The sequence below is a fragment of the Sphaerodactylus townsendi genome, linkage group LG09 (genome assembly GCF_021028975.2).
Source record: "Sphaerodactylus townsendi isolate TG3544 linkage group LG09, MPM_Stown_v2.3, whole genome shotgun sequence".
In the NCBI taxonomy this organism is placed as follows: Eukaryota; Metazoa; Chordata; class Lepidosauria; order Squamata; family Sphaerodactylidae; genus Sphaerodactylus; species Sphaerodactylus townsendi.
Genome location: NC_059433.1, coordinates 76,706,991 through 76,719,155, shown reverse-complemented (window position 1 = coordinate 76,719,155; position 12,165 = coordinate 76,706,991). Strand labels below are relative to the sequence as shown.

The window sequence follows — 12,165 nt, the reverse complement described above, 5'->3', positions numbered from 1 at the left end:
GCCTGGGAGAGAGAGGACATCAGGAATGTGAATTCTGTGGTATAACATAGAATCTATGGCTGATTCCATGTGGGCCAAAAACAGCAGTGTGAAAACGGTGTGAAAATGGTGTAAAAGGGTTTAAAATGGTGTAAAAGGGTTTATACCAGGGGTCGGCAACCTTTATTACCCAAAGAGCCATTTGGACCCATTTTCCATGGCCCCAACGATCTACTGAGCCAGAGAGGCGACTCTACCCGGAGCCGCCTCCGGTTCGGCCCCTCCACTCACCTTTCCTTCCAGCGCTGGAAGGCAGAGGTGCCGGGCAGGGAAACCCCCTGTGCCTGACGCCTGCTCCATGGGGCAGAGGGGGGATTGTGGCTGTGGAGATGGCAGAGAGGGAATGACAGCTGCTCTGGAGGGACACACCCATGCTACCCTCCAACCTCCAGGCCACGCAGAGCCTCAGTATAAGGCTGAAAGAGCTGCATGCGGCTCCAGACCCCTGTTTATGCTGTTTTCACACCACTGTTTTTGGCCCATGTGGAATCAGCCAGTCATTTGAGCCAGTCATTTTCTCCTAAGCTCTATAGTCTGGAGATTAGGTGTAATTCTGAAAGGAGAACTGTGGGCTATACCTTAATAATCCTGCTAACAATAGGACTCTCATGAAAAGAGTTCTAAGAAGTCACTCTTTAGCGGAACCTATTTCCAGAAACTTAATTGGGTAGCATTATAGGTACCTTGCTTACTCCCAAATTTCAAATTTGCAAGCCTTTCAAATTTCACTCTCTCCCCATCTTATAATCAGGGCCATATTTTCAAAGAACGGTGGTGGTGGTTGGGGTAGCTATCTGTTTCTAACTGTGGTTGCCAGGTGTTCCCTGATCACCAGTTGGCGTGGAGGGTAAGGGTTAGGAAACTCCTGAAGATTTGGGGGTCGATCACTATAACATCTAGTTGTGTTTTCTACCCTGTTTCCCTGAATATAAGACATCCCCGGAAAATAAGACATAGTAGAGGTTTTGCTGAAGTGCGAAATATAAGGCATCCCCCAAAAGTAAGACGTAGCAAAGTTTTTGTTTGGAAGCATGCCCGACAAACAGAACACAGAAAAATAGGACATCCCCTGAAAATAAGACATAACGCGCCTTTGGGAGCAAAAATTAATATAAGACACTGTCTTATATTCGGGAAAACACGGTATATCTTTAGCAACCAGGAAGCACAAATTCTGGCTAGCCTTTCTGTTCTGGCATTGCTGTTCTGCTGAGCTGAGTCAGGAATCTTTTAGAAATTCTCTAGAGAATAGGTAAATTTCCTTTCTCTAATTCCAGATAATTTCCTGCTTCTGCCCTCCCCCCTTTTCTGCCTTAGCATTTTCTCCTTTCTCTGTGGCCGTGTCCCAGGGATCCTGCTACGAACACTACTTCACTACCTTTTCCTCTGCTTCCAAGCTGCTGAAACAGGGGGGAGCTAGTGACCTGCACCCAAAATTGCTTGACCACATTAGCTAATTTCACTTCATTCAGGCAGATCTTGACGTTCAAGACTGGACGTGTAAGGCCATTCTTTCTACTAGCGACCACCAGCATGGTCTGACACCATTGTTTTGCGCTCAGTTAGTGTTGCCAACTCCAGTTGGGAATTGGGTTGTCAGGTTCTTTGTGGCCACCGGAGGGGTTGTGGGGGTAGGCTTGACAGGTCGAAGTTGTGATCCTGGAGATTTGGAAATGGAGGCTAGGGAGGACAGCTTTGTAGCTCACTCAGTCCCATATGCTGTATGGCAGCTAGCTGTCCTGTTTTCTTTAGGTGTGTATTCCAGCATCCCCTTTCTCATACTTAAGTGACTTGTCTCTTCTTGTTTGCATTTCTCAATTGCTGTCATGTACATTAAATTCCTTTGGGGGCTTAAGCAGTGTACAGACTAGCGGATGAATATAAAATTAATTGTTGAAGACTAACTAACCGTAAAATACCATGATGAGCCAAAATTTTTTTCTGGAGTAAAGCTTGTATAGGGTTAAACTTTTTATTATTTTATTTATTTTATACGACTTTTTATTATTATTTTATATGACTTTTTATTTTTTGGTGGCTCAGCTTCTCCGTTGGCTAAACTTTTGTGAAGATACGTAGATTCTGTCCAGCAGCTGGAGCAGCAGAGAAAAAGAGCAGCAATTTGTGAAGAGCCCCTTTTAGTTTGAGTAGGCAGTCTCGACTTGAATGGACAGAGGGTCTGATTGGGTGTAAGGCAGCTTTGTGTGTTTTTGGAGCTATTGGAAGGAGCTATAACAGTGATGGTGAACCTTTTCGAGACCGAGTGCCCAAATTGCAACCCCAAACCCACTTATTTAACGCAAAGTGCCAACATGGCAATTTAACCTGAATATTGAGGTTTTAGTTTAGAAAAAACGGTTGACTCCGAGGCGTGTGTTACTCGGGAGTAAGCTTGGTGGTAGTCGGTGGCTTTGCTTTGAAGCAACTGTGCAACTCTTCCAACGGGTGAGTCATGACCCTAGGAGGGTTTACTCAGAAGCAAGCCCTATTGCCAGCAACCGAGCTTACTCCCAGGTAAAGGATCACGCTTTAGTTCTTTGCATGAAAATCAGTGGGGTTTAACAGCGCTTAACAGGGTTACCTACCGCGCTGCCCCAAGGCTGATGCTTAGGTTTAATGCTAATAATCAAGCCCAGTGGCCCAGGCCAGCCTAGATGTGGGGGGGGGGGGCACTCTGAGAGGGCTCTGAGTGCCACCTCGGGCACCCGTGCCTTAGGTTCGCCACCACTGAGCTATAAGAAGGAAACGAGACATTGGTGATCATGGGATGTGGGCATTCTAGGGTTTGGCTTAGGAATAGGGTGATAGACATAAGGACTTTGGAACATGTAGAACAGAAAGGGAAGACTTTTGAACAGACCTAAATGCATGATAGGGCGCCATGGAATGGAAGGCATTTGGGTCCAAGACAAAGCCGTGTAATTTGTAAACCCTCCCTAAGCTGAACACAACCTGCTAGTTGTGTGACCAACCAGGTGTTTGATAATCACCTTGTTTTCATGGTAAAAATAGATGATCAGGCAGGTTAGTGCTTTGATTGGCAGGGGGTTGGACTTGATGGTCCTTGTGGTCCTTTCCAACTCCATGATTCTAGGTACTTGGTCATGGCTTGTGGGTTATGTTGGGTTGAGTGGGTCAGAGATTGTTCAGACTTGAGCTCAGGTCTGTTTGCGGATACATGGAACCCTTCTTGAAAATGGGGAATGAGTATATCTATATTTGTTAGTTTTTGGTTAACTTTTGAGGTCAGGAATATCAGCTTCTTTCATACGAGAATGCAGGTATGTTTCCATCAGTTGGTTGATTGCTATGACTTTTCTACCCAGGGACTATGAGAATTGTATTTTTATGGTATTTTGAACCTTCTTTGTTGCATAGATTTACTTACAGAGCTACAATTGCCAGAGTCCATTAGTAAGAAATCACAACAGATGAACAGATTTGTATTTTCAGTATAAGTAGGTCTTCAATGGCATTCTGCCTTAAAATGTGGGCATCTGGCCATGCTTTAATAATCTGGAGGCTTAAGAGATCCATACAATCCATCTGTTCATATTATTTGTAATCTACCTTTCTCACTGAGATCCAAGGCAGAAGATGCAATGTAAGTCAGTGCAATCTGTAGCGTAAGACTTCTGATAAGCAAAGTAATAGGACGAGAGTTATAGAAATCTGAAACCAAACATAAGTATTAGATATGTTAACAGTGCTGAAAAATAGATTCACATAAGTAGAGAACAATATACTGCAAGCAAGATAACAATACAGCAGACAAATAATTTCTACTGTGGTCCCATTTCCCTTATTATTACTATTATTAAATTTGTATGCCGGTCTCCCCCATAGGGCTCAGAGAAGCTTACATTTAATAGATTAAAATAAGATACATTAATAAATTAAAATACAATCCACTAAAACCCTATGGCCAGTGGCATTTCTGACAACCCCCCCCCTTTCCCGAGGAGAGACTGGCTGATGTTATGTTGAAGCCCAATGGATGTGACATCCTCAACCACATGTCTGGTGGAACCACCTTCTTGAACCGTTGCAATATAATTTAGCTCTATTATCTTTACAAAAATGTCCTCCTGGACAATCCTGTTTTGCATAGTTTGCAGGAAGCTAGAAGTATGGGGTCATAGAATCATAGAATCGTAGAGTTGGAAGAGACCACAAGGGCCATCAAGTCCTTCCTGATCTTCTTAGGCAGGTCATTTCACAGTGTGGGACCCACAATGTGGGGTCTACTACAGAGAATGCACATTTCACAGAGTTGATAATGTGGCGGCCAAATTTGGAGAGTGGCACCTGCAGTGGGCCTTCTCAGATGAGCAAAGCTGTCATGATGGGGCAGAGGAGAAGAAGCAGTCCTGAAGTTATGAGGGTCTAGCCATGAAGGGCTTCTTCATATGTCATAGCCAAAACCTTGAACTGAGACCAATAATTGACAAGCAACCAATGTAGCAATCGCAGAATATGTATGATTTTTCTGGTTCCTGATAGTAGGTAAGCTACAGCATTTTGTACCAACTGGAGTCCCTGAGTTGACCTCCAGAGCAGACCTATGTAGACTACATGACAGTAGTCTCAGTGTTACTGTGACATGGATTGAGGTGGCCAAATTGGCTGAGTTGAGTTAGGGGGCCATTTTCTGGTCTGGGGTGTAAAGACCAGAGAGGCTTGTTCATTCTCATTCCCAAACCCATGGCTTCCACTGATTACTGTTGGGGGTCCATGCATTTTTTGTATTGGTACATGCCCACTTCTACTGCCCTTTGAAAATGATGACATGTCCTGTTTTTTTGCATGTATCCAAAAACATGCATTTGGATTTGTGATTTGGAAAATACGGCATTTGTGCTTTGGAAAATATGGTCTCACTCACACATACATATTTTTCTACAGAAAACCTAAGAGGCTAGGAAAGGAATATTATGTTGACCTCTACCACATAGTACAAAACGGAGCGTATAAAAAAAGAACATATAATACATTGCCTTTGCTTACTAAACTGCAGCTTTAATCTCTAATTCCTGTTTTTCTTCATCTTTCCTATGGGATCTGTAGTCCCTTTTTAATTGACTGGGGAAACCGTAATACATTTTAACATATTTAATGTCATTTTACAAACTAATAGACTAGCGTCATGAGACTTTTCTTGTAACCTGCATCCTTTGTCTTGTCTGACAACATGTGTATCTGTGCTAATTTGAATGTCTGTGTGTGCTGTGATACTAATTTTTAAATGAAACAGGAGAAATCTTTTTTTTGACACACTGACAACTGCATTTTTGCTTCCCTTTCAGTGGCCCCACCATCAAGATTAAGATATACTGTTGTTAATCACGACAGTATTCAGATTTCATGGAAGGCTCCTAAAGGACAGTTTGATGGATATAAACTCCTTGTCACGCCAAATTCAGGTAAAAGAAAAGCCCAAAACACTATAATTTTCTGTCAGCAGTGAATTTCAAAGAGTGCTCTGGGGAAGTCCAGTGTTTTCCCCACTTCTACGCATGAAGCCTGCTGGGTGACCTTGGGCTAGTCACAGTTCTCTCAGAACTCTCTCAGTCCCATCATTTCACAATGTGTCTGTTGTGGGGAAATGAAGGAAAGGAGTTTGTAAGCCACTTGGAGTCTCTTTACAGTCAAGAAAAGCAGGGTATAAATCCAAACTCTTCTCTTCTCTTTTTTCACAGACGTGGATTAGGGATGACCACATTTGTGGCAAACCAGAGTTCCTGGTAAAAATTAAAGATCTTTCTGCCATCAGGGTTCTGTGGCAGATAAGTCTATATAGAGAAAATTCTCTGGGATGAAGTAGTGCTTCCGATGGAGTGGTGCATGCATGGACCACATCTTGGAGTTTGTTTGCACTGAGCCCCTAGAAACGATTCCTGGCTGCCATTTTGTGGTTTTCCATGGTTCCCCCCCACCCCAGTGTGTGGACAAATTAGTGCCTCATGCTTCACACAGTGCTGTTTTTCCATGTTTTCCCCCCCAATGTGTGTGGACAAATTAGTGCCTCATGTTTCACATAGCCGCCTGCTGCAGTTCTCTGAGTCTTCTGTTGTCGAAACTGTGATGATTAAGTGCCCAGATAACCTCCAAAACTCTCTGAAATGCTCCAAAAACAGGGCAAGGGGCTTTTGCGGGCAAGGAGTGAACTTGCAAAATGGCATCTTAAAGGGACAGCACACAAATGAAGCCTTTAAAAAAACGTTTCCGCCAAAAGAATCCCTAGAAAAGAGGATGCATTTAAAACGTTTTGAGGCTGCTAATGAAACGTTTTGGGAGGAAAACAGTGCAGAACTCCTTGGAGGAAATGTTTTATTTCCTGCCCCAAAACGTTTTAAAGTGTCTGCGCAGAAAGGACCCTGGTTGATCACCCTATCCCTACCCCGTCTGACTTTCTAGCCTTTTGCAGGCAGGAATTGTTAACGTGGAGGCATCATTCAGTAAAAGTAAATGTTATTTCCCCAGTGGCTATAAGAATGGAAATCCAAGCCAGCTCAGGACTCTGCCTCTTACTTGACTGTGGATGTGAAGAATTAATGAGCAGTAGTTTGCTCATTAAGGAGACATGTAGAGACAAGTTTGAAATGACATAATTCTACAGAGTGCCAAAGAAGTGCATTATTTATGTAGAGGCATATATATAGCTGCATATACAGGCGCACAGTTATCTATCTTGGTAAGGAGTAGCGAGAGTTTGGCAACGTGGGTAATTAAGTTCTGGGATTTTAAAGAAGGGAGGAGAAGACAAGGAGAAAAGGATTCCTCAGAGCTGTTGCCAGCTGGACAGACAAAGAAAGCCGTTTCTGTAGCTTATAAAATACTGTGGCACTTAAATGCCTGTTCCTGTGCAATTTTTAAACTGCAGTTTTACTTTTGCAGGTGGGAAAACCGATGAACTCACCCTTCAAGTTCAATGCAGACAAAGGCTTCATTATCCAGGGCGCTGGCACAAACCAGAGGCTGCTCACAGTTCAGATAGTGGCCTTTGCAAAGGACCAAGACAGCAAAGCGGCTCAGGGCCAGTTCCGAAGTACGTACACTCTCCAGTTTTGTGCCTGACTCAAAGGAAGAAGCTAACCGAAGACAAACGTGTGGAATGTGTTCATTGAAGGCCTGCCTTTATCTACCTAGTGTCAGACCAAAAATATTGTGGAATCTAAGATTCATAATGAACAGGAATGTACATTTGAGCCATGTGTTAAGAGTCTGAGGGGGAGGGTCTCTAACCTCTGCTAATGTGGCTCCAGCAAAGCAGAGAGGAAATAAAGGACTGATCTCAGCTAAAAGCAATCCTAGTATCAGGATGCGTCAGGAGCATTAGGGGGAGCTGGGACATACCATTAGGACTGACTCGGGGAGTCCTGGGCTTGAACCAGAGGCTCAGTGGATGAGGCTCAGACCTGGCCTAGAGCTGCATTTGGTAGGACTGCCAACCTCCACTTGGGTGTGGAGTTTCCTAGGAATTGCAGTTGATCTCCAAACTACAAAGATCAGTTCTGCTGGAGCACATGGTACCTTTTGAGGGTAGACTATGGGTTTTTGCACACATTTGTCTCTTTGGGTCAAGTTTCCATTACCTTCCGGTCAGATTCTCAACTGCATACATTGTTTCCCCCTCTTCAGAACTCACTACGCCACAGATCAGAGAAGCCCTGCAGTTTCTAAAAGCGAGCAAAGTGTGATGTAGTCTGTCCCTGTACAGGAAAGGCAAAGTACACAAGCATGCATTCTGCTTTTTATGCCTTTTCCTACCTGCCTTTCCCCTCCCATTGCCAGAGCAGTTCCTGATCTGTCACTCCTGTGACTGTTTTGATCTATCACTCCTGTGGGTGATCGTTAAAATGGCCTCTTAAAAAATGAAAAAGAGGTGGCGAACAACTTCCTGACCTGGAACCAGGGGTCAGCAAAATGGAGGCTATGCTTGGAGGAAGCAGGGGCCACATATAAATGAGGAAACATGGGGAGACTCCACTGCAAAGCACAGAACTGTGCCGTAAGCTCTTAACTGCACAAAGGGCCTATGGCCGTGGTTGCAGAGGCAGATGGGAAATGTAGTCCATGAACATCTGGAGTGCCATAGGTTCACCACTACTGGCCTATGGCATCTCATCCCTGCTAAGCTCTGTCTCCTCAACAAACTCCACCCTCTCTAGGCTCTGGCCCCAACTCACCAGGAGTTTCCCAACCCAGAACTGGCAATCCTATATTTGTCTGATCTGGATGGCCCACACTAGCCTGATTTTATTAGATCTCAGAGGTTAAGCAGGACCAGCCCTGGTTAATACTTGGATGGAAGACCACTAAGGAAGTCCAGGATTATCACACAAAGGCAGGCATTGGCAAACCACCTCTGTAGCTCTCTTGCCTTGAAAACCCTACGCCAGTGATAGCGAACCTTTTCGAGACCGAGTGCCCAAATTGCAACCCAGAACCCACTTATTTATCACAAAGTGCCAACATGGCAATTTAACCTGAATACTGAGGTTTTAGCTTAGAAAAAACGGTTGGCTCCAAGGCATGCGTTACTCAGGAGTAAGCTTGGTGGTAGTCGGTGGCTTTGCTTTGAAGCAACCGTGCAACTCTTCCAACGGGTGAATCACGACCCTAGGAGGGTTTACTTAGAAGCAAGTCCCATTGCCAGCAACCGAACTTACTCCCAGGTAAAGGATCACACTTTAGTTCTTCGCATGAAAATCAGTGGGTTATAACAGCGCTTAACAGGGTTACCTACACTGCTTCCCCAAAACTAGGTCTTAGGTTTAATGCTAATGTCGAGGAGCACATTTTAGCATGCCACAGAGAGGGGCTCTGGGGGGTGCCACCTCTGGCACTGGTACATAAGTTCTTCCACCACTGCCCTTGATAAGCGAACCTATTTTGAGACAGGTGCCCCAAAATTGCAACCCAGAACCCTTATTTATCCACAAAGTGCCAACATGGCAATTTAAACACAGATACTGAGGTTTAAGCTTAGAAAAAAAGCAGAAGGTTGGCTCCAAAGCATGCGTTACTCAGGAGTAAGCAGTGGTAGTCGGTGGCTTTTGGCACGGAAGCAACCGTGCAACTCTTCCAGCGGGTGAATCCGCGACCCTAGGAGGTTTACTTAGAAGCAAGTCCATTGCCAGCAGCGAACTTACTCCCAGGTAAAAAAAGGGATCACTTTCGTTCGCTATGAAAATCAGTAGGTTATAACAGCTTAACAGGGTTACCTACACTGCTTCTGAAACTAGGTCTTAGGTTTAATGCTAATGTCCCGAGGCACATTTCATGCCCACAGAGAGGGCTCTGAGTGCCACCTCTGGCACCCGTGCCATAGGTTCGCCACCACTGCCCTACGCGATCACTATAAGTTAGCTGCGCCTTGACCGCACTTTCCCTCACTATGCATTTGGAACCCTATGAAGATGTAGAAGGAAGAAATCAGATTTGCAGCTTTAGCTGCTCTGACTGTCTGTGAGGCCTCAAGATGGGCCAACCCCAGTATAAATACCACACCTGCTCAGCAGAATCCCTTTGGCTTGTGTAAGGAATTCCATAGAAGCAGAAATAAAAGGCTCTTTGGTGTAAAAGACCGTTTATTCAGACATCTTAGAAAGCTCAAGTACACGCGAGTAGCAGGAATAAAGATCGCCCGCCAGAAACACAGGTTATAACTCTGTCCATCCCATCCCCCTCCCGGATTCCCAGCCAGGAACGGAGGTCCTCATCTCCCTCGCAGGGGAATAAAGGTCTCCGCGCCGAGGCTGGGCCCATCGCCCGGGCTGTGGAATGCAGTCAAGGCCAGGCGGCTGCCCCTCTCGTCAACACCATTGAATCCTTTACAGCTTGCCAGCTTCATACATCAGCTCCAGCCGCTGGTTTCAGGAATCCTGACCTGCAGTGCAGCGCATACCTTCCAGATCTACATCTGGGCATAGATGCCCAAGGCTCCAGCCTAGCCTTTATGACAGATGGAACAACTAGTGGACTGTTCCATTTACAGATGGAACAACTAGTGGACTGTGTGGTCAGGTGGAGTTGGGGGAAGGGGGAGCCATGCCCAGTACAGGTGCGGGTCCCTCACTGTACCAGTACAAAGGTGATTGGAGACCTGCACGGGATAGTAATTTTAGCGATTCTGTAGACCTCTAAGAAGAGCCCTCATGATGCAGAGTGGTAAACTTCTCTGCCCACGAGCTAAGTTTGGTCCTGAAGGAAGTCGGTTTCAGGTAGCTGGTCAAGGCTGACCCAGCCTTCCAGCCTTCCAAATACCCAGCTTACTGGGGATAAAGTGTAGATCAGGGGTAGGGAACCTGCGGCTCTCCAGATGTTCAGGAACTACAATTCCCATCAGCCTCTGTCAGCATGGCCAATTGGCCATGCTGGTAGAAACTGATAGAATGGATTCCTGAACATCTGGAAAACATGGGATTCTAATTAAATGATTAGGTAGGAACCTCTGCGGCTCCAGATGTTCAGGAACTACGATTCCCATCAGCCTCTGTCAGCAGCCCAGTGGCCGTGCTGGTAAAGAGAGCTGATAGAGTGAACCCTGGGCTGTCTAATTAATGGAAATTGGGAAGGCAATGACAAACCTCCCTATAACATAGTCTGCCTAGTAAATGTTATGTGAGGTCACCCCAAGGGTCAGCAATGACCCAATGCTTGCACAGGGGACAACCTTTATTTTATATGCTTCTAAGGGCCCAGATATAATATGTGAATTTGCCTGTCAGATAAGTGCGTGGTTTCTCCCTTCCTTTGTCCATGCCTTTCTTCACTTTAGGAGTTCTGTTGCTAAAAATAAAGGGGGTTTTGTTGGGTGGACAAATACTTAATTAGCAGAGTTAATGCAATAATGAGGCAGAGACCAGTTGCTTTACTGAAATAAAGTTTACTTACTACAGGGAAGGGAAACTTGGAAGAAAAACAATAAACATCTTTCTTACTAGCTAGCTTTTAAGCAAGCATGGAGCTAATACATGGCTACCAAGCTATGGATAGAGTGAACTGGACTGAACACGTTCAGAGTGCAACAAAGAAGATATATCTAAGCCTACGTGCAGACCTGCATGTAGCGCACCCAACCAATAGGTATCAATTACCGGTCACTGACTTCTGACCTCACTAACTAATTAGCATGCAACAGAATACTCCCCTTCAATTTTGAATTTGACGGCACCTTAAAATCCCATCAGTGGACAAAATGCTTAATTAGCAGAGTTAGTACAATAATGAGGCAAGAGACCAGTTGCAGCTACTGAAATAAAAGTTTACTTACTGCAGGGAAGGGGAAACTTGGAAGAAAAACAATAAACATCTTTCTTACTGTGGCACCAACAGCCAACATACTTGAACTATTAACATAACACCAGCTATGGATGAAGTGAACTGGACTGAACGGTTGCCAGGTACAGCAAGAAAGATATATCTAAGCCCTACGTGCAGACCTGCATGTGGCCTGCAACCATGGAGTATCAATTACCCAGAGTCACTGACTTCACAACCCTCACTAACTAATTAGCATGCAACAATTAACTCCTTCAGTACTGGATTGTGTGACTGGCACTTGCCAAATCCCATCAGTTTTTCTGTGTGTGTGTGTGTGGGGGGGGCATGCCATAGTTCAGGGGTAGTCCACATGTTTTACATCTAAAACACCAGAATCTGGTCCTTGAGGGCGCTCCATAATGGGATGAATGATGATTGTTTATGAAGAACCTCCGTCATGTTCTTACAGCCAACACTTAGTGGAACTGTCCATATTTCCTGTGGTGTGCTGATTAAGAAATCCTCAAAAACCACATACTGCTTTTAAAGTTAAAGAGCAAACTGTTGAGTGGCCTCTTCAGGGTCTGAATTATTAGCTGTAGCCGTTTGCAGAGTTGCCTAATTCCACCTGAAAGGCAAGGTTCGCGGCGTGATTTAGAATGTAAAGCTTGCAGTATATTTAACATATTGCAGTCCTCTTTGGCTTCGCTGTGTTTTTATTGGCTGCAGTATAGACTTGGGTCTTTGGAACAGTTTGCCTGGATGAAATCAGACATCCTGTGCTTGCAAAGACCTCCTTTTGCATCTTGATTGTGGATGGGCTTAATATTTTCCGCAAACTTTTGGAATCTGAGGATA

General features: G+C 44.8%; 1 protein-coding gene across 3 annotated transcripts in view; it reads left to right on the top strand.

Moving 5' to 3' along the window:
* The window catches only part of LOC125438892 (collagen alpha-1(XIV) chain-like), a 35,108-nt gene that overhangs the window by 17,558 nt on the left and 5,385 nt on the right, over positions 1-12,165 (top strand). For all 3 annotated transcript variants that reach the window (XM_048507557.1, XM_048507559.1, XM_048507558.1), the window contains 2 exons: positions 5,346-5,462; positions 6,937-7,087. In XM_048507557.1, the coding sequence (XP_048363514.1) occupies positions 5,346-5,462; positions 6,937-7,087 (268 nt within the window). The remainder of the gene's footprint in view (positions 1-5,345; positions 5,463-6,936; positions 7,088-12,165) is intronic.